This window comes from Ambystoma mexicanum, chromosome 6p (assembly GCF_040938575.1).
Source record: "Ambystoma mexicanum isolate Mex_15411 chromosome 6p, UKY_AmexF1_1, whole genome shotgun sequence".
NCBI lineage: Eukaryota > Metazoa > Chordata > Amphibia > Caudata > Ambystomatidae > Ambystoma > Ambystoma mexicanum.
The window spans coordinates 940,925,785-940,949,104 of record NC_090935.1 but is presented as its reverse complement, the minus strand read 5'-3'; the positions used below and the strand labels follow the sequence as shown (position 1 = coordinate 940,949,104).

Below are 23,320 nucleotides of genomic sequence, written 5' to 3'. Positions count from 1 at the left end.
AAAACAAATAAACTAAATTAGACAAAAACCTATGTAAAGAAAAACAATTAGGTAAGAAGTAAAAAACCTCAAAGACAAAAAGGAAGGAATCTCATCACCTAACCCACTGCCCTTCTAGCCATAACTAAATAGTTCGATTTTTTTTTCATACAGATGGGTCAAGTCACAAGACATATAGGGTAACAGAAAAAAATATCATCATTAAATTAGATATTGGGCCTCATGAGTCCAGCCAGTAGCCGAGGCGGGCGGAACGGTAGCCGCCTCGCAAACTTGTACACTGCCGGTCCAGTAATGCTGGCCATCCCCGACGGCTATACTATAACTAGGCAAGACCGAGAGGGTTCCCGTGGAGGTGGCATTGCCATCATATCCAAAATAAACTTATCGCTAAGGCTAGCCCCTACCCAAACCTTGCAATCCTGCGAAACCCTTACCACTAAACTCCCTATAAAACACCCAATCACTAACCATTCACCTAATTTACAGACCACTGGGCCCGCTTGGGACCTTTGAAGAGGATCTGCACAGCTTATTATCCAATAACGCTAAACCTACTTCACAACTGTTGGTACTAGGGGACTTTATCCTAGGATTTAATGACCAAGCAGACATGCACGCCTCAACCATTGCTAATACTTCCAACTCACTAGGACTATCCCAAAAAGTAAACATTCCTACCCATTTGAAGGGCAGAATATTAGATTGGGTCGCCGACTCCAACTGTACAGCTGTCATCTCTTCCATCTCGCCATTACCCTGGACCGACCACTCACTGGTGTCCTTTAGCCTCCTAACCTCCCAATCATCTACCTCAGCCTTACACACGGTACCATCCTGCCCTACAAGAAATAAAAAGAATATGACAGTGGACAATATCATTCCTACTATCCTCCCAACTCCAAATGCACTGCCGGACAAACTAGACCCTTGTGCACTAGTTCATGAATACAATAAAATCATGCTTGACACTATGGACAAAATTGGCCCACTTAAAATGCGAACAAGCAAACCTAAGGCCCATTTAAATAAATGGTTCACGCCCGAACTCAAGGCTTTACGCATTACAAAGAGAAAAAGTGAATCGACCTGGAAACTATGCCCAACTGATAAGAATAAGGCTAACTTAACCTCCATTTCCCGCCACTATAAACAAGAAATCTGACTGGCAAAGCGAAACTCTTACAATGATCGCATTGCGAATTCTAATTCGAGTATGAAGGAACTTTTTTCCATACTGAAAGAACTTGTCACCTATTGCCACACCAGACACCTGTACCAAGGATCAGACCTGGTGTGCAGATATCCAACATGCACTAGCAAATAAAATAAACACCCTCCAAAATAAAATTAAACTAAAAAAAGACTTGCTAAACCTTCCCAATCAGCCTCAGTCACCGCCCAATGTTATCCTCAATGACCAAACTAACAAATTCTCCTTCACCAAAACCACCACGATAGATATAGAGAAAATCATCCTATCCCTTAAACCCTCTAATTGTAAAGGTGATATCTGCCCAGCATAGATGATAAAAGACGCTGCCAGAGATGCATCACCTTTCATTTCCAAACTCATCAATGCCTCCTTCTCTACAGGTAATATCCCTGCCAATTTAAAACAATCCTGGGTGCTCCCGCTTCTCAAGAAGCAGACACTAAACCCTCTCATCCCTACCAATTACCGTCCTATTACCACGGTACCATTTCTATTGAAGATACTGGACAAAGTGGCCTACACACAAATTCAAAAACAGCTTGAACTACACAAGTTACTAGGAGCTAGACAATCTGGCTTCCGTCCATTACATGGAACCGAAACAGCCCTCATTGACTTAAAGACCCAAATAGATGAACTGAGAGATCAAAGAAAGATAGCACTCCTACTCTTACGTGATCTCTCAGCTGCTTTCGATCTTGTGCACCACAAGGTCCTCTGTAGACATTTGGACTCTGCTGCTCACTTCTCTACCCAGGCCATCAGATGGATAGAATCCTTTCTGAGCGAGAGAACTATGCAAGTTTTTTCCCCTTCGGTGGCAGCAAACCCCATACCGATCACATGCGGAGTCCCCCAGGGCTCTTGTGTCTCCCCAACCTTATACAATATATTCACCAAACCCCTTTTCGATGATTTGGACCATCTAGGTATCACCTACACTGACTATGCAGATGATACACAGATTCTCCTCCTGCTTTCTGGGGATCATGGTAAGGACAGCGAGTTGGTGAATGGAGTATCTCATCATTCAGGCATGGATGGCATCTCATGGTCTATGCCTGAATGATAAGACAGAGCTGATTATTCTGGGCACACAGGCCAATATCAACAAATTAGGCCCTGACTACTCAGAGTTCAGTAAAGATGACAATGTCATTAAGGTCTCTAGGGAAGTAAAAACACTAGTTTTTTACCTTGATTCTACTATGTCATTCACTAAACAGGTCAACTCTTCAGCATCAACCACAGCCTATACCTGTAAATTAATAAGAGAAGGTAAACCCTTTCTAGCCAATGATAGTTGTATGATCCTAGCGAGAGCCTTAATACTCTCCCGACTCTACTACTGCAATGCCCTCTACAGTGGTGCCAACAAAGCCATTACCCAAAGGCTTCAAACTCTACAAAACAATGCTCTTAGAGCTGCACTTGGCATAAATAAAAGGGAGCATATCTCCTCTATCAGACGCCAACATAAATGGCTTTCTACTGTTGACAAAATCCATCTAAAAATGATCTCCCCGACACTTAAGCTCTCAATAACGCAGCTCCTAGCTACTGGACGGATAAAATAAAGAGAAAAATATCTAGCACACCGACAAGAACCGTCAACTTCAACTATCTGGCAGTACCAAGATTTAAACTTGCCAAAATTGGCGGCATCAGTTTCCCCTGACAGCTGGCAAACTGTGGAATGCTTTACCACATAACCTGAGAGTAGACCAACAACCATTCTCACAATTTAGAAAGAACTTTATCAAACACATCAACACTAAAAACTCATAGTCACCCCTTAGATCCCTCTGTACCCTTAGACTAACTGTGTATATGTTGTATTAGAATTTGATCAATATTTGTATATAACCGAAACAGATTGTAAACCTCTCTGCATCCTGTATATTAATTGCTCTTAACCTTTTGCCTATACCGTATCAGTGTAAATATGTAAACTGGACATTCTGCACTATTGTAAATTTATAACACTGTAATGTCCAGATTCTTGTAACATTTTAAGTGTCACATTCTTTTTCTGCTGCGCCCAGTTACCTTTGGGTCTGGCGCGCATTATAAATAAATAAATAAATAAATAAACGGTACTGTTACCAGACTGGCAGGGTCATAATGAGGCCCACTGATTTCTACAAAGTTACACCAAACTATTTTGAATTTGTTCAAATGTCCACGCTGACAAAGTTTTAGTCTCCAGCACTGGTATCTTTCATCGATTCACATGCTTGGATATTCCCCGTCGTCAGACTGGGAATCCTCTGGGATTTAAATAATTATTAAAAAGTTTTATATAAATACATTATTTTAATGGGAACACAATGTAGACTGCCCATTATGGCCTATGGGCCATTCAATTGTGTAGTCTCCCCACCTCATTTTGGTCCTTTATGGCCCTAACCAAAGAGGTGGCAGGGTTTAAGCTCCGCCACCAGTAGCCATCTTCAGATTTTGAGCCGTAGAAGACTACATGAATTGATGGTTGCTGGGAAGGGGAGCAGCCTCTCAGGGGAGGCGGGCAGGCGCATGTGAATCTATGCAAGATACCAATGCTGGAGAAGAACAAGTTACTTACCAACTGTAACGTTCTTTCGACTGGATGTTCCTCCCACGTATTCCTCATCTTGTGACAATTAGTTTTGCCAGCTTTGCTGCATCGGAAAAAAATTTCAGCAGAGGGCGCTGTGCTACAGGTTGTGGCGTCAAATGTCCCTCGACGGGCTCCGTACCGTGTCGACGTCACCGATGGTATAACTGGCTTGAGCCGCGCCCATTGGCTTCAGTTCTGTTTTTTCGAAGAAATACTCGTGGAACACCTGGGCGTATGCTGTGACTGATAGGCCCATCGTGAGAGGAAATTGTAAGAATTGTAAACTATACTGCGGAGTAGGCTGGGAGGAATACGTGGGAGGAACATCCAGTTGAAAGAACGTTACAGTTGGTAAGTAACTTGTTCTTCGATGGATTGTGTCCTCCCACGTATTCCTCATCTTGTGATAGATTCCCATAGCAGTGATCAATTTGGAGGTGGGAGTGCTAGTTTTTGTTTTCATGTACAGAGTGAAGTACTGCTCTGGCAAAAAGTCCCTCATTTGAGGATGAGGCATCTAAGCAGTAATGTTTGATGAAGGTATGCATTGATGTCCATGTTGTATCTTTTGCAGGGACTCCCCTCTTCAAAGCCACAGAAGTAGCCATTCCCCTTGTGGAGTGAGCACGTAACCCATCCGGTGGGTCTTTTCCTGCTAATCTGTAGCATTCCAATATAGCTAGAATAATCCAGCGAGATATGGTTTGTTTTGTCACCGCTAACCCCAATTTACGACCTGTGTATCCCACAAAAATGTGGTCATCTTGATGTAATTTTGACATCCTTGCAATGTAAAAACGGAGAGCCCTCTTGGGGTGCAGCCTATGTAACCTCTCCTCTTCTTTTCCCAAATGAGGAGGAGGATAGAATGTTGGTAAAACTATTTTCTACGACAAATGGAAGTCGGAAACTACTTTCGGTAAGAAAGATGGTTTTACTTTCAGAATCACTTTGTCTTTATAAAAAGTGGTGTATGGAGGTTTACATGAGAGAGCCTGTAGTTCACTAACCCTACAGGCTGATGTTAATGCCACAAGAAGGACAGCTTTTAGTGTTAAAAGCCTCAATGGACATGAGTGCAGAGGCCAAATGGTAAACAGGTTAGGAATTTGAGAACTAAATTCAAATCCCAGGTTGGAACATGAAATGGTATTGGTGGATATACATTTGTAAATCCTTTTAAGAACTGTATTATTAAATGGTATTTTAAAGCAAGAGACCTCTTCCAAGGAGCGCTTAAAAATGGACAGCGCAGCAAGGTATCCTTTGATTGTTCCGATCTGGAGCCCTAGATTGGCTAGATGTAACAGCAAAGAAAGCACCATTGGTGTACCACATTGAAAAGGGTCCACATCTCTATCCTTGCACCAGTTACTGAATTTAATCCAACGACACCGTTACAAAGATTTTGTTGCTGGCCTCCTGGCCGAAAGCAAAATCTCCATTACCTCATCTGGAAGATCCCAATCCTTGTTTCTCAACCTCTCAGAAACCATGCATGAAGGTTGAGTGTGTTGACCTCTGGCTGGGGAACACGACCTTCCTCTTACGAGAGAAGATCCTCTCTTTGTGGAAGACGTATTGGAGGGGAGATATCCGGGAACCACGTCCTCCTGGCCCAATCCAGGGCAATTAGGATCAAGGTTTTCCTGAACTTTCTCAACCTCCTGATTACTTGAGGAATCACGGGGACTGGAGGAAACCCGTACAGTAGGGGAAAATCCAATTCCACTACGAATGCGTCTCCTAGAGCTCCTCTCGGAGGAAATTCCCTTGAGCAATACTGATCGCACTTCTGGTTTACCAAGGTTGTGAACAGATCCACTTGAGGGGTTCCCCAAAGGGTGAAGATCTCTCGAAGGACTTCCTGAGCTAACTCCCACTCGTGGGAGACTGTGCTCTGCCTGTTCAGAGCGCCTGCCGCCGTGTTCTGCTCTCCGGCTAGGTGAACTGCTGATAGAGAGATTCCTTCTTGTATTGCCCAGAGCCAGAGCTGCATCGTCTCTCTGCACAGAGGTACTGATCCTACGCCTCCTCTTTTGTTGAGGTAGTACATGGCCACTGTGTTGTCCGTCATTATCAGGACATTCTTTCTCTGTATGGGGGGCAGGAAGGCCTTCAGAGCTAGTCCGATTGCCCCCAGCTCCAAAAGGTTGATGTGTAGTCTGGACTCCGATGGAGACCAACGTCTGCTGATTGTCAGATTGTTGGTGTGTGCGCCCCACCCCGTGAGTGAGGCGTCCGTCACTACTGTTATCTCCGGCCATGGTTTCCAAAAAGATTCTCCCTTGAGGATGTTGTCGTTGCAAGTCCACCATGATAGATCCTGAGCAACTGCGCTTGTGACTTGCAGAAGATCTGACATATTCAAAGAGAATTGGGACCACTGGGTTCTGAGGTCCCATTGGAGGGATCTCATTCTCAATCTGGCCTTTGGCACCAGAAAAATGCAGGATGCCATGAGGCAGAGCAACCTCAGGAAATCGAAGGCCGGTAGATGCTGGGCTTTTTGGAATTGTGTTACCATCTGCTGGATGTGGAGAGCTCTCACCTCGGGCGGCGAGGCTTTCCCCGAGGAAGTGTCCAAGACTGCTCCGATAAATTGGAGTTGTTGGGATGGTACCATGTGGGACTTCTTGAAATTGAGGGAGAAGCCCAGGTTGTGGAGGAAGTGGCAGGGGATCGACAGGTGTTCCTGAGCTTGTTCTGGAGAACATGCTCTGATTAGGCAGTCATCCAGGTAGGGGTATATGTAAATCCACCCTCTCCTGAGACTCGCTGCCACTATGGCCATCAGTTTGGTGAAAACCCTCAGGCGGAGATCAGCCCGAATGGCAGAACTCGAAACTGATAGTGAGAACCGCCAACTGCAAACCTCAGGTATTTTCTGTGCTTGGGATGGATTGGCACATGAAAATAAGAATCCTGAAGGTCCAATGATACCAACCAGTCTTGGAGTTGGAGAGCCTGAAGGATCTGAGAAAGGGTTACCATCTTGAACTTGTCCTTCCTGAGGAATTTGCTTAATTTTCTCAAGTCCAAGATGGGTCTCAATCCTCTGTCATTTTTGGGGATGAGAAAATAGGGGGAGTACCAGCCTTTGTTCCTCTCCACTACAGGTACCTGTTCTATTGCACCTTTCTCTAGCAGGGTTATAATTTCCTGCCAAAGAAGCGGATCTGGAATTTTGGTAGAGCTGGCTCCTGGTGCATGATCTTGAGGTCTTTTTATGAAGGGTAGGCAGTAACCTTGAGCTACTGTCTCCAGTGCCCATGCATCTGAAGTAATGCCCCGCCATTCTTCCAGATGCTGAGCGATTCTGCCTCCCACAGGTGTTTTGTATGATGAGATCTCAGAGATTTTGAGGCGGCTGCAGGAGCGGCTGAGGGCATAGATGCTGTTCCTGAAGATGGCTTTGTGGTCTTTCCTCGTCCACCACGAGTGACATTTCTTCTGCCCCTTTGAAAAGCCTGTCCTCTTCCTCTACCAACAGAGGAGTAGTATCGAAAAGGACGACCCCTCCAGGAAGATGAGCCCGAATAGGGTTTCTGAGGCTGTCGCATGGAGGCACTAAGGGACTTTGCTGCCGCTTTTGAGGTCTGTAGTTTTTCCAAGACTCTCAGTCTTACTACCAAACAGCCTCGAGCCATCAAAGGGCATGTTGAGAAACCTGGTCTGTACATCTGGTGCAAACCCGGACTTTCTCAACCACGCAAATCTGCGAAGCACTGTGCTTGATGCCATAGACCTGCTAATACTATCAGCAGTATCCAGTCCAGACTGGAGGCATTCCCCCATTGCCTCCTTACCGTCATTGACTATATTCAGGAAGACTTCCCTTTCCTCGCCGTCCGGAATATGCTCAGCCGCCGCCAAAATGCATTCCCACAGGGTATGTGTGAACCTGGCCAGGGTACAGGTGACATTGGTAGATTTCAAGGCCATGTTACCAGACGTAAAAACTTTACGAGCCCAGGCATCAACCTTTTTATCCTCCCCGTCGGGAGGTATGGTTGGGTCTGCTGCCTGCCTGGATGTAGTAGCTGCCCGAATAACCAAGCTTTCTGGAGTAGGGGGTCTACTCAGGTATTCTGGATCAGAAGTGGAAGTTCTGTACTTTTTTGGGAGATTGCCGTTTACTGCAGCAATGCTATCAGGTTTTTCCCGGTTTTTCTCAACTGTTCTTTGTAATGCCCTATGAAAGGGGAGAACTGGATCTTTCCGGGGTCCTCGGGCTATAATATCAGTCATATCGTCTTGTTCAAACGTAGGGGAGGCTCTTCCCCAGCCCATATACTCAATCACCCTATTCATCAAGTTCCTATACCCTGAGTCTGCATGTGCCGCAGGATCAGGTGCAGTAAACTCCAATTCGGGTGATGTGTCCACACCACTAGCAGAATGCAGAGTTTCAGATAGATCTCTCATTTTTGTCTCAGGATTTATCAGTTCCTCTGGAACTTGTCTAGTTCCATATTTTACTCCAAAAGGAGTCACCTCATCATCTTCTGAACCAGATTCCTCAAAAATTGAAGACATGGACTTATAGAAGTCCGATCTTGGTAAAGGTATAAACCTTCTCTCTTCTTCCTCATCATTTGTCGAAGGAATCAGTGTTTTCTTCGAGGGAGTCGAAGGAACCTTCGACACACTCGACGAAGCCTTCGACAAAGGCGAAGATAAACTAGGCTTCATCATCGGAGCAGTCGGTGCCAATGGTGTTGATGAAGTTGCACCCGACCATCGGTGACATCGACACGGTACGGAGCCTGTCGAGGGACATTCGACGCCACGACCTCGAGCACAGCGCCCTCTGCCGAAATGTTTTTTTCCGATGCAGTAAAGCTGGCGAAACGAATTATCACAAGATGAGGAATACGTGGGAGGACACAATCCATTCGAAATACAGTTACAGGTAAGTAACTGAAACCTCTCCAGCATTGGATCTCAGAGATTCAGATGCTTGAATAGAATACCAAGCAGTTCGATCATGCCCACACATTCTGTACATTTTGCAGATCCTTCAAGTAATAGGTTACATTACCCGGGAAGGCGGGAAGAGAAGGCTGCTCCTACCTTATGCAAAGAGATGGCGGAGAACCGCTTGACCCACTGCTGACTCTTTGCTGGCATCTTCTGTCAGGCAGTAGTGCTTGGCGAACGTATGCAGAGTGCTCCAGGTTGCGGCTCTGCAGAGGTCTTTCAATGGTACTCTGGCGTGAAATGCAACCGAAGCTGCCCTCCCTCTGGTGGAGTGGGCTGAAGGAGGTCTGGCGAGTGGATTGCCTTTAGACTGATGACTGTGGGTGATACATTGGGAAACCCAACGCGCCAAAGTCTGCTTAGAAATGTGCTGCCCTTTAGTCCGGCCAGCAGATGCGATGAAGTCTAGTCGAGGAGCGGAACTCCTTAGTCCTTTGTATGTAGAATTTGAGTACCCTTGCCACATCTAGCGAGTGTAATGATCTCTCCCCATCAGATGTATGGTTCATCAACGTAGGGAGCACTATGTGCTCGGTTAGCGCCATTTCTGACAGCACCTTCGGTAGGAATTTAGGGTGCGTCCTCAGGATGAAGCGGTCCTTCAGAAACAAGGTGAAAAGAGGTTCTGAAGAAAGGGCTTGCAATTCGCTAATCATCCTGGCCGATGTGATGGCCACTAAGAAAGCTGCTTTCCAAGATAAGAACTTTATGTCACACCTATGAATAAGTTCGAATGGTGGCTCCATGAAATCTGCCAGGACCGTGTTCAGGCTCCATGAGGGGACCGGTGTAGGAGTTGGCGGAAAAGTATGCATCAGTCCTTTTAAGAAAATTTTGATAGCTGGTTTATTGAGCAAAGATTGCTGACCTGGGTTAGTTGTGTATAAAATGGCAGATAGATGCACCTTGATGGAGGAAAGTGAAAGCCCTGGTGCAACAGGTACGGTAGTATTTGTTCGATGGAAACGACGAGCGGGTCCACTGAAGAGGCTTCACACCACCTGGTAAAACAAGTCCATTTCCTAATGTAAGTTATTCATGTAAAAGGAGCCCTAGAGGCCCCAATTATGTCCCAGCATTCTGCCGGAATATTCCGGTGAATACATTTTCACTGCTTAGGAACCAGGCATGGAGTGACAGGCTCACTGGATCGTGGTGGAGCACCTTCCGATTCCGTTGCGTTAAGAGACTCTGGAGAACCTTGCACCGAATCGGGGGCCATAGAGACAGGTGATAGCGGGTCGGATACCAAACCTGACAAGCCCAATCCAGCGCTATTAGGATCATTGAGAAGGTCTGTTCTTTCAGTCTGCGTAGCACTCTCGCTATGAGCGGGATCAGAGGAAAGGCATAAAGGAACTTGCCTGTCCAGTCCACTAAGATGGCGTTCCCCCATTGAGAGGCGCTCTGGATACTTGGAGGCAAACCTGTGGCATTTCTTGTTGGCCTTGGTGGCAAAAAGGTCGATCTGAGGGTGCCGCCACTTCTGGAAGATCCGTCAGGCTTCTGCTTTGTCTAGTTCCCATTCGTGGGATGCTTAATAGTCCCTGCTTAGCTTGTCTGCTAGAACGTTGTCTACTCCTGGCAATGTTCTGTTTTGATGTGGATTTTGTGATGTAAAGCCCAGGTCCATAGCTTTTGAGCCTCCTGAGACAACAACTCCGAATTTGTTCCCCCTTGCTTGTTTGTGTAGTGCATCAATGCAGTGTTGTCTGGACGTCACTGCCTGCGCTGCAAGTACCGGCAGAAAAGCTTTCAGTGCCCACCGTATCGCCCTGCGCTCCAGGACATAGATGTGCAACTGGGATTCCCGAGAGTACCAAGTGCCCTTTGTTTGTAGATCCGCCAAGTGCGCTCCCCAGCCTGCGAGTGAAGCAGCCGTCCTGTGGAGAAGAGTTAAGTTGGAGCTTGGAAAGGCATTCCCTGCAGCAGGTTTTGATGTATGCCCCACCACAGGCGGGCCTTGTGGAAGGCTGCTGCTAGTTGTACGGTATCCTCCCATGACCCTATTGCCTGCTTCCATTGGTGGTCCAAGGTCTCTTGTATTGGTCTCATGTGAAGCCTACAATTTGATATGGGGAAAATGCATGAGGACATCATGCCCAGGAGAGATTTGAGGGAGCAGACCGTGGCTGTCCAGTTGCTTTGAAACCACAACGCCAGATGAGTTAGTGCAGATATTCTGTCTGCTGATGGTCTTACTCTGGGTATATTGCTGTTGAGTTCTGCTCCCAGAAAAAGCACTGTCTTGCTGGGAACGGGGCAGGACGTCTTGGTTTATCGAGAAACCCAACTCTTTCAAAAGGTTTATCGTTCGCTCCACTGCGAAACTCGCCAGATTGAAAGAGCTTGACCTTATGAGCCAATCGTCTGAATATGGGAAGACTTCTGTTTTCGATTTTCTGAGTTATGCTACCACTGGTGCCAGGCACTTGGTAAATACTCGGAGGAACTGCCTGTGGCCAGGATGAATGAGAATGTGGAAATAGGCATCTTCCAAGTCGAGGGTGGCCAAGAAGTTGTGTTGGTTGAATCATGGGAGAGCGTTCTGAAGACATGTCGTCTTGAATTTGATGCGCTTGATAAACTTGTTGCGAGCTCTCAAATCCAGAATCGGTCTCCACTGGTCATTTTTCTTCTTCACCAGAAAAAAACGGGAGTAGAAGCCTCTTCCCATTTGGTGGTTTGGTACCGGTTCTATGGCCGCTTTTAAGAGCGGCTTGTGAACCCCCAGCATGACCTGCTTTAAACGATGTACTTTGCGTGGAACGGGGGCAAGAAACAGAGGTTGATCCACAAATTTGATGGTGTGTCGTTCGCGCACCACCTGTAGCACCCACTTGTCTGATGATACTTTTAGCCAACGTTGGTAAAAATTGCTCACTCTCCCTCCCGCAGGTGTGCGTCTTGCGAGTGGAGGAGGAGGAGGAGGAGTACTGTCAATTTTGCTTGCTCTGGGTCTTGCCGTAGTTCGAAACACGTTTACCCCTATGGGTATATCTGCTTGTCGACTGATGGCATCTATCCCGAAAGGTACTTCGCGTTTTCTGATTGTAGAAGGGTTGACTGAAACCTCTATTTTGCAGATGTACCTCAAAAGGATTGAAAAGATGTGCGATTCTTGTCCTTAAGGGAACTGATGGCTTGCGCCGTATCGGTATCAGCCTTTATACCGTTGAGATGGTCGTCTATCTTTTTTCCGAAGAGGTCTTGCCCATCGAAGGGCATGTCCAATATCTGAACTTGAACCTCAGGTCTAAAAAGTTAGTAGCTTTCATCCAGGCTTGCCTCCTCAAGACTGTACCATGGGCTGTTTGTCTAAAACCCGACTCTGCTATGTCCACAGCTGTGTCGATCATATGGTCGGAGGTAGCCTCGCCTTCTGATATGATTGGTCTGGCCTCTTCTTGCAGTTCTGCAGCAAGTGCTTGGTCAGCTTGGACATATAGAGCCACAGCTCACGGTCCAGACGTGCAGTCATGGCAAGAGCCTTTCCAGCCCTAATGGTGAGAGATACGACGACGATACCATCCTGCCCATGGCTTCCAATTTACGCCCTTCTTTGTCAGATGGAGCAGAAAGGGGCGATGATGGATTAGCCAGCCTTTTTCTGGCTGCAACCGTTATGACGGAATCCAGTCTAGTATGTCCCCTTAGACATAATGTTGGCGTGTCAGGTGCCTTATACTTTTTCTCTGGTCTTGAGACGAGTGCCGGTGTGGACAATGGCTCCATGCTCAAAAAGCACCAATTTCTGCTCTTCTTATGCGACTTGCAGATTAAAGAGATCCGTCACCTTACCAATTACGGTATGAAACACCAGATTATCAGGCGGTGAAGCGTCTCCTGTGGTGTCCTTCTTAGGCTTTTCCACAATGTAATCGTCCCACTCACTCTGCGCGTCCGGTTCCTGGGTAATTTCTCCTCCTTCAGGATCTGAAAAGTCCCTGAAAGGATATTCCTGCCAGTCGGAGACTCATGCAGTGGATGGAACTATCATGGGGTCCCTTCTGGGTGGTCTCATGGGTTCCCTTGTAGGTGGTCTTGGTGTAGGTGATGATCTAGGGGAGACTCTTGTCGGTGAATCACAGAGTCTTGTTCCCGGACCTGCGGGGAGGTTCCGGTGAGCCTTCTCTCTTACGAGGTCTGCAACGGTTAGAGTTTACTGGAGAATGATGAGGCGATGATACCTGCCTTGCAGGAGACTTTTCCATCGGTGCAGATGAACGATGCCTTTGCCGCCTATAAAATGTGTCAATGATCCTCTGCATTGAAAGCATGAGCTTTGGATCATATGGGTCTGCAGGTTCCTCCAAGGTAGGATTCCAGGGAGGACTGTTTTCCTCGGGAGTGAGGATCGGTTGCTCAGAAATGAGATTGGAATCTGAAAAGCCCTCCTGAAGGATGATGGCAGGCAGTTCTGCCATCTCTTTTAAAGGAGACAGCTCGGCCTCTATTGGTAGGCTAAGGGCTTCCGGGGTGTGTAGGTCCGACTCCATTGGCTTGAATGATTTGCTTTCCTTGAAAGGCGTGCTGGGAATATCCGTGGACGGTGCCTTCAACGTCGACGGGGAGTCAATTTTCATCGACGGTGTTCTCGTCGACGGTGTTTTGGATGTCATCGTCGACCAAGGTGCCGTGGATGAAGATTTGGTGGACAACGATGACTTTACGGACGGGTGAGGCTCAGTTTATGAGTGGTGAGATTCTTTTGTCAACGACTGCATAGATGTGGCCAATTTCGACGACGATTACTTGGTAATGGACAACGAGGTTTGAAGCGTCGTCGTTGAAGACATGGGTTTCGTCGACAGCTTGCTCGTCAACATGCCTCTATCGTCGGTGCTGCTCGTAGACAGTGTTTTCAATGATGACTGCCCCCGCCCCTGGAATTTTTGAACACGTCTCCTTACCTTCGGAGCAGGTTCTCTTGTCAGGGTGCTTTTTCTTTTGGTCTCCAGGACCCAGGGAAGATGATTGCACCTTTTGCTTATTCCTATGTGAAGGAGAAGCACCTCTTTCCACAGAGGAGGCCCTTCTTTTTGAAGTCTGCCTCTCTGAAGGCTTCATAGACAGTACAGGAGCTGCCTTAGCTGATTCATCATCAGAAGAGTGTCCTCTTGATTCCAAATGTAGAAGGAGTCTTCTATGTCTGTCCTGGAGAGTTTTGTTAGAAAAGGTCTTACAAATCTCACATTTGTGAATGTCATGGGGATAGAGACAGTAAATGCACTGCTAATGAGGGCGTTTCATATAGAGAAGCTTTTGTTTGCATTTTACACAATCCCTGAATAGGGAAGATTTCTTGGTAGTAGGTTCCTCTGACATGGTGTGAAGAGAGGATTCACTCGACGAATTTCGGATAAACACAGGTGTTTTCTGAGCCCAGAAACCCTGTGCAGGAAGGTTTTGATCAGGAGATCGAAATAGAGCTATTTTTGAGAAAAAAAATGTATGTATATCTAACAGTTAAGAAAAACGAAAAGCTCAGAGAGTTGAGGACTCCCTCTAGTCTGTTAAACGGTGGTGAAAAATCTGAAGATGGCTGCCAGGGGCGGAGCTTAAACCCTGCCACCTCATTGGTCAGGGCCATAAAGGACCAAAATGAGGTGGAGGTACCACACAATTGAATAGCCCATAAGGCATAATGGGCAATCTACATTGTGTTTCTATGAAAATAATGTATTTATATTACATTTTTTTAATAATTTAAACTAGAGGATTCCGAGTCTGACGGGGAATATTCAAGCATCTGAATCTACAAAAGATCCAATGCTGGAGAAATACTGGGTTCTCCATGGAGGATAGTTGGCAAAGTAATACATTGGCACAGAGAAGTGAAAGTTACCATCCCAGAGGAGAAAGAAAGGGCACGACAAACAGCAATCTCACCATTTGCCTCTTCTTTCAGGATAGCCTACTCTGCTGCCACAAGGGTAAACTAAACTCCTAAATAATGCGCTTCAGAACCCAAAAGTAGGCACCACAGTATGCAGTAACTTATCAAGACACCAAGGGATTTTTAGTGAAAGCATGCTCTACAAAAATGAAAGTTGCTTAGATAATAGTAATTTTAATAGTAATTTTAACATTCCACGTCAAAGAAAAAATGTATATAAATAGTGGTCCATGTCCGAATTTAGAAAAGAGAAGGGTAACAATGATAATCACCAAAGAGTGACAAGATATCTTTAGTAATAATTATGATCATAAGTATTAACCGTACAACAAAAATGTGTTTTAACAAAATAAGATGACGCCTTTAAAAAAAGAAAAGTGGATGCAGCTGAACAAGAGCCTTATGATTTCCACAAACCAAATCCCTGACATGAGTTGTCAGAAGAATGGAGTAACTATGTGGAACAATGTAGAATAAAGCCAGAAATGGGCAAGAAATATAGTATGCATACAGAGTAACAAAACCCTATTTGGGGCAGAGCAGAAAAAAAGTTCAAGAAGCATTTTACTAGTACAAATAAAACAAGGGCCTTTCTTTATATTAGAACTTGGGGCGTGGGGCGCAGCCAATCCGGTTCCGTGGATCGCAGGTAGAAACCTGTAATCTCAGCCCTTGTTCCACGGAACCTGCAGACTGCCTCCCCCTGCCGCCGGCCGCCTTGTTCCCCCATCCCCTGCCCTCTCATCTTTTTTCTTGATCTGGACATTATCAACGTGGAAAGGGGACTTCGCTTATCACAGCACTGCGCAGCACTGGACGTTTTTCCATTAAAAAAAAAAAAAAAAAAAATAGATATCATTAGCACCCGTTTATTAAGATACACGGGTGATAAGTGGTGAAGGGGGAGTGGGGAAGGAATGAGAGCACTGAATACCCATGCAGCTCGGCACGCCTGCTTGTACCCTGCAGTACAACGTGCGTTCCGAGCCTCTTGATTGGTCAGCGCTCCCTCACAGGGAGCTAATGAGCATTCATAGCTGCATACTCAATTACCAACATGCTACAAAATACTGTACATTTACCTTTCCTACTCCAGATATTCACAATTAAATAAATGTCATGATCGTTGCCATTTGGATGTTAAACTAGAGTGAGGTTTTCCATGGTAAATTATTTTAGTGCAAGTAAATAACTTCATCAATGGTAAGCTATAATGGTAAATAGATTCATCATCTATCACTCACAGCTCATTTATTTTCAGAGATTGAATCACAAGTTAAAAGGTATGAAATCAACCCTTAATTCACATCAGAATGGAGATTCTTCGGGGTGGGAACAAAGTACATTCTGATAAACAGTAGGAAAAGCCCATAAATAGTATGCCTAAAAAGTAATACTTTCAAATAAAGATGCATGTACTCATAAAATAGGTTAGGAAAGAGAGCATCTCCATTATTACTAACCTAGGGGTCATATCTAATTACCTTAGTAATGGGACTAAACGTTATGCTGTCATGATTGTCAAGACGTTGGAGAACTACAGTGAAAAAGGGCCAACAGTTCCAACAGTCATGGTCATTATGATGTGGCACAAATGGCTTAAATAATGCCAATACTCGCTTGGGTAGTTTAGACAAATAATCAAATTTCACAACCTGACTTACTATGGACTGCAGGAAGGCCAGACTAAAGGGAGTACCTTGTCTATCCCATCATAGTCCAGATTTGCCTACTGGTCATCCTATCGTAAGGCAGGACTCTAGTTAGGTAACCCCTATGGTCTATTTCAGACCTGCACTTCAAAGAGGGCTGTGAAAAACCTGAAGGTGTCTCACCCGCTAGTCCCAGAGGATCTGTCATCCAGGTGGCCAGGACATGGCCATCGCTTTTGGATCCAGTTTGTGGGGGTGTACCAGTGCAGGAGGATCACCTGGATGAGGGGTTTTCAGGGAGTAGAAGTGGGACACCGGAGTGTGAGACATGGTAACCTCTTCCTTGTAACACCTTTTCGCCCATCCTACCAGGTAGGATACCTAGGAACCGAACCCCACCACCCCCTTTCCCAACACAAACACTTTCTCAAGGACAGGTCACTGAGTGACAACCAATTAACACCAGAGCCGTATACCTGACTTGTCCCAACAACATGGTTAGGCAAGGTCAGGCAATTAAGGATCATTATACACACCTGACTTCCGTCACACTTCCCCACACGGATAAAAGGTGGAGCATGAAAGCACACTCTACGCAAGACAAAACATACGAAGAAACAGCAGTTCCAAGATGGCCATTTCATACAAGGAGAAAGGCGGCAAGACTGGAGAGGGTTGCAAGGAGGGAAGCACCCCTGACCTATAAAGACTGTTACTTTCATGGACCTTGGAAACTAACATAAGACCAGGAACTAAGGCTGATCTAACCTACGCAGTGTGTCGGAGGTACCTGGGGCTCTCCCGCTTTGATAACCAAGGCGGGGAGGAGCGATTGCCTCTGTGGTACTGTGTTTGGCTCCTACAACAAAGCAGTGTCCGAAAAGAAAGCACAGCCGGTGAGTCGGAGAGACTGGTACCAAACCAGCTTCTGTTTTGAACCAAGGTTGCAAGCAGCAACATTGTATAAAGAGAACAGTGTGTGGAGCGTTTGGGATAAGCGACGCAAATACAATTGACAGCCAAGAGAAAAACGTTGATACTGAACTTTGGGAAACCAAGAAAAGATACCATACACAGAGTGGTCCAGCGGGTGCTCATCCGAAAGTCTCTTTTTGGTATCTAATTGATGCCAAGTGGGAAAGAGATCAAAGTGGTCCTGCAACAGGTCAAGCTAAACCCTGTGCACATTCAAAAGTCTTCGATAGTTTGAAGTAAATCCAAAATGGTCCAAGCCCGGCTGAGGGAGACTAATTGAACCTTATTGAAAGGGATCTGGACCCGGCAGAGGGGGATCCAAGGTCAACACCAAGTTTAAGATTGAAGAGAAAATGTATGCGTTGTTTCTGGTGCAGCCGGCCCTCTGCGTCAAGAGACTTGCAAGAAGTAAAGAGACTTGGACACAGAAGGTTGTGAACTGGGGAAATTGAACTGTATGCTTGTGCCACAGAAGCCAGATGTGTGCTTTGCTCAAGTGACTCGCCTTGCCCCGTGCTGAAAATGTGGGGAAGGGAGGCCAACGGCCTGACCACCCTGATATATTATTTTGTGAACAATTTTCTTTTTCATGAACATTACCCCACATTATTTTGCAACTTAATGGTAAGAATTGGCAATAGGTTTTTTAGAATAGGCCATCTTTATTTTGATACGACACGGACAGCGTTTTCTATTATTTGATGGTCGTAGCTTACTCACATCTGTAGATTTAGGTTTAGATAGGTGTTTATAGCACCCCTGCAAAAGCTCAATAAACACCACTGAACCGTGGTCACTTGTGTCGGTTTTACTATTGCCACCATGCATTCCTTACAGGGCCTAACGGCTGCAGCCTTCTCAACCTTACTACTGTCCAGGCTTTACACCTACTCTGGTGATGCCTGTCAAAATGATACTCAAGATTTTCTTGTTCTCTCTCGTGCTCTATCCAGGTTTACTCTCACTCTCTTCTGTGTCCCACACACTATCTACTATCACATTGTTCCAACACTCACTCTCAGAACAACCACTCCACTGTCACACCCTTGGGTACCACTCTCTCATACACAAATATCTCAGCTGCACTCATCACCACAAACTCCAGAAAGTTTTTAGCACTTTGATCCAAGCTTCGTACCTCTGCCTGGTTCTCATTCTGCCACCTCTCCTCATGACCTCACCCGAGCACTCTTCAACTCTGCTTGTGAGTGCAGGTTTTTTTCATACCGCTGCTTTCCCCCTAGCCCCCTTTCTGCCTCCTCCTTTTCATAGGTCTCCGCTAGAGCCTGGGCCAATCTCTCCTTGCGTCTTCCTTAGGTGCCGGCTCATGCAGGCACATAATTTGAAGAAAAAAAACACGTATCCCCCGCCGTCCCTCACTGCACATGGTTGTCCGAGGGGTTGCTGTGGTCTGGTGTTGGCTGCTGGATGTGCAGGTCTCCTTCCTGCAACCCCGGGAAGTTTGTGTACCTGGAAACAATCTGGATGGCGAATGGAGAGTGAGACTCTTGTTTGGCATATCAGTTTCTCTTCTGGGAGTTCTACGCCACTGACTAACTGGATACTCAAGCATGTGGACAGTCAAGTATAAGAACTCTGGCCAGACACAAGGCTGGAAGGCATGTTGAGACAGACAGTGGTACCAATATTACTAGCACCTCCCCACCCGATTCACCCTCACCCAGACTCTCTGGTAAGACGGACTCAGTCATGTGCCCTGGTAGGCCATCTACCCAAGGTTGGGAAAGGACACCGACACCCCCCGCCCCCATCACAGATGTCATGTACAGAGGAGAACATTTGAAGTATTTTATACATAGGGAAGGGCCCAAGATCTGAAAGAGTACAGTGCTTTGGGCCTGGTTAGCCGCTGATGTGGGGGGAGTGTGACAGAGCGAAAGAGCATAGTCATGGCTCACTTAGGGTTGAGGTGGTAACGGTTTGGCCTGTGTTGGCATCCTGTAGGGGGATGGATTGTATGTGTATTGTAAGGTAGGAGTGTGACGTTACATGTTTTACATTCTCGTGTTGTCACAAAATATGACATATCAGGAGGAATGGTATGGTGGTGCATTTTGTAATAAAGCAGTTGCTACTACTGGCAGGCTGTTCCTCTTTCGGGACTGGGTGGTGGTGTGGTCTAGGTGGTGAATATTGCTTGTGCCCATAGAGGGTACGTGTGGCTTTTAGTGTCGTTATGCATTATGGGTGGGACTGTAGTTAACAACACTAAGACAAGGTTGATAGTAAGGGAGAGTTGACCTTCCAGATGTTGGGTTGTTCATGGTTAAAATGGTCACTGATCAGCGGTTGACTGACCAGAGAGATAGTACCCCATCAGCAGTGCAAAGGCTACTGAACAATGGAAGAGCGGTTGCCTTGCTAGAACGAGCATGGAGAGACAGAAAAAAGGGGCGAGCAGGGAACATTCCCCAGATACATTATGGATGGTAACCTGCCTGAAACAGGAAGAGAAGGAGAACAGAGAGAAAACAATGCCTGGAACAGCATGGCCGGTTTGTACAGAAGCAGGACAAAAGGCCCTTATGAAATCTCCCAATAGGAGTGATAGAAGAAGTTTGGTTTAGAAAGGGCAGTAGTTGGCCTAATTAGCTGACCCGATTGTCCAATGGGAGCCTAGGGAAGTTCTTATATAGGATGGGGACGTTTAAAATATCCCAGGAGATTCAGAGTTCAGTGTGAGTAGTTTGGGTGAGTTCACAAAGGACCAGGAAACCAGGGGGAGTGAGAAGCAGGTAGAGGAGGAGTTGGGGAGAGTACCGACATGTTTGGGAAGGATAACGGTATGGTGTTGGAATTGAGAGTGTGGCAACAATTTGGTGTCAGTGAGAGTGATTGAGGCTAGGAGCAAACTACGCAGTGAGAGGAGAGTGAAAAAGAGGAAGGGATGAGAAGAAGAGTGGTAGAGGGGATGTGAACATGAGTAGGAAAAATAGTGAGGAGGACTGAGAGGAGGTGTAAGAGGTGCAGTGGAAAATAGTGAGGAGTAAAAAGAGGTGAGGATTAGAATGATCGAAAGAATATTGGAGGGGACAGCGGGGGAGAAGGAGTAGGAGGAAGAGTGTGTGAAGACCGAAGAAGCAGAGGCAGGTAAGAGGATTGAGAGGAAAAGGGAAGACTGAAGCACCACAAAAGCCCCTCCCCAGTAGGAAATTCCCAGAGGGAGTGAAAGAGATGCAGATAATAGAACCCCCTACAGGTATGGAAAGTTTAGATCGTAGGGCAGCCCTGTCTGAAGTGGCACATCTGTAACGCTCACCTGGTATCCACAGGGACGTCACTCAGCCTGTTCTGACCTCTTACGACCTCGAACCCTTCCCTGGAGGCTATTCGACTGGAGACTGGGCCTTGTTTTCTTGGATAGTGTGCTCTCCATCCTGCTTTCAGCGCAGGGGCGAGTTGATTGATGAGGGTTCGTTGCTGCCTAGTTACGTGTCGGACTCTTCCCAGTGAAGTAAGTATAATGAGTCTTTTGAAAAGTTCTCCAACTTCGTTCCTTTCCTTCCTTAGATGATGGCCGGCGTCCGGGGATGGCAGCGTGTTGCTGAAATGAGTAGCGCTGAAGGTGAAAGCGCGATGTGCGATGCACCCCTTTCGTATTTGTATTGAACTGAGTTCTTTTTCCGTGTCTTTTAGGTGCCGCGACGTTTTCAGCATGGATGCCGGTTATGAAGAACAAATGCGGTGAGTAAGCGCGGTATGCAGCGCCTCTAGATGTTTCCACGCTAAACTGGAGTGTCTTTTCCCTCTTGCAGATGGATGAGAAGTTCCGGAGACAGAGTTCCCACAGAGCGGCTAGGATTCAAGTAAGCGTTTGAAGCTCGTACAGTATTTAAAAATAAGCAAAGATTTGCAGAATGCTTACTAATGCCTTTTTCTGTCCTTTTCCCTTAGGAAGCGGCGAGCCGGGATGGGAATGACACCGCCGAAGATGCCCGCAGAACAGAAGGAGCGATGGATGGGCAGAAGCGCCGCAAGGTAAGGCTGTTCCTAACGGTGTTCTTGCAGGAGCTGAGCGCAGAAGAAAGATGCAGGACTACTGGAGACCGATCCGAACACGGCGAGTGTGACGCTGCAGGTGCAGAAAAGGCAAAGCATGTTTCTCAGCCTGGGCATGGCTTAAATAGTCTCTGGTTATCCCGGGTGTCGCTGGCCTGAACCATACACAAAAGACTAGACTGCACATGCAGTTCTTGGAACCGAAATATGTGGCGGCATCCATCTTGTCCCCATCAATGCACTACAAGTCCAATCCCCAATGTTATCCTATGGGAGTGAGGGAGTCTGGTGCCACAAGCGCCAAGTCTGACTCCAAGTGGTTCTTTGGCGGGATGGAGAGGCCCTTGAGGGCCATGTAGGTGATCGTGGCCTGGCTCCATCCTGACATCTTTGAGGGCTGGGGACATGAGGGGCAGGAATCATGACACCATCACCTGCCCAGCTTGTAAGGGGGGGACCTCAGGGAGGCCAGAGACCTGAAGGACCAGTGATGGACTTGGAGAACCATCTCACACCTGGTGCTCCACCCGGTATACAAATTAAAATAAAAACAATAAAATTACTATCTTGTTCAGAGATTTATTGACAACCTATCACAGTAAGCATATGGGATGTACAGGGGAATTTAATCCATGGATAAAAATGTGAGTTGCAAGCTGCTATCCACCAGTAATAAGTCACTCTCTACCTCAATTGTACACCTGTGTAGCACACCATGTCTTATTCGTCAATGGTCAATTATCATTAGCCAATGGCTAGAAGAGTGCAATTTATGTGACCCAATTCAGACTAATATTCATCACAGTTTATGTTGCCAAACCAGCTACAACAGTTGCATATTTAACTGTGGAGAAATTCACACATAATATCGAAAGCTGATCATCTCCAAGCATGGGATTTCTAGCAATAAACCAAGTGATATCAGGAGGCAAAACACATGTGTTACTCTGCTCTAGCCAAGGTAGCCAGAAATAAATCTGCCACCTAAATGAGAGCAGTGTTCCAATATTGTAGTTCTAGCTAACTTAGTAGCAGCAGTACTTGGGGCAAAATCGTCACTATGAAACCCAGCTTCAGCAGTATGTTAAGAATAATAATGGAAACACACATGCATAGTTCTTGATCAAGCAATATTTTAGGAGTGGAGGGAGGTGGAAGTTTCAGAGAGTGTGAGTGAGGGGGTGAAAGAGGAGAAGTGCGTGAGAAAGAGTGCATGGGGATATAGCGAGTGCAAGAGTGGGAGATGGTGTGAGCGACAGTGTGCAAGAGAGCAGGATCGATTGAGTGAGAAGTAGAGATTAAGATTGAAGTAGGGAGAGTGAGCAAGAGTGTGAGAGAAACATAAGCCATTGGCTTGCCCAGAACGTCTGTGAGGAGCACTTCACCTATGGCAAGCCCTGACCAAAGTGCAGTTTTGCCCTCCCGAGTGTGACAAACACCCTGCCCTCTTACAATCCGGGCAGATGACTGGAAGCAATAATTGGCTTACCTGCATTGCCATATGCACCTCCAGTTCCCAAAGCTAAGATCTGTTTTCTCACGGTTCTCTTCTTCAGAAAGTGTCTCTAAACGAACATTAGACCAAAGCTGCAGACTACTGGAACCAGTCAAAAGACGACTGCCTAAGGAACAATTTTAAGAATGAGGAACATATAATATATTTAAACCAAAGTAAAATACATTCAGGAAAAATCATGGACCTTAGACAATGCAAAAGAGGTCATGAGATTGATTTGGTCAGAGAGAAAGTGACACCTTTTTAGCAGTTAATTAGGATACTAGTCTAGTACTCTACTTTTCTAAAACTATTCCCAGTAATTGGGGAGGATAACTGAACGCCTTTTCCAACCTTTCTTGAATGATAGTGTCTAAGATTGCGCACAGATCTCAGTAGCAAATAATTACCTTGCTCAGCAGAAAGTAATGCGGACATGAATCCCTAAATGAATTAAAACAAGTGTAGGATGGGCAAACCG

The 23,320-nt window shown here is 46.1% G+C and overlaps 1 protein-coding gene across 2 annotated transcripts in view; it reads right to left on the bottom strand.

The window, feature by feature from the left end:
- Nucleotides 1-23,320, bottom strand: part of DMXL1 (Dmx like 1) — a 1,868,248-nt gene that overhangs the window by 1,681,523 nt on the left and 163,405 nt on the right. For both annotated transcript variants that reach the window (XM_069625559.1, XM_069625560.1), the window contains exon 5: nt 22,834-22,966. In XM_069625559.1, the coding sequence (XP_069481660.1) occupies nt 22,834-22,966 (133 nt within the window). The remainder of the gene's footprint in view (nt 1-22,833; nt 22,967-23,320) is intronic.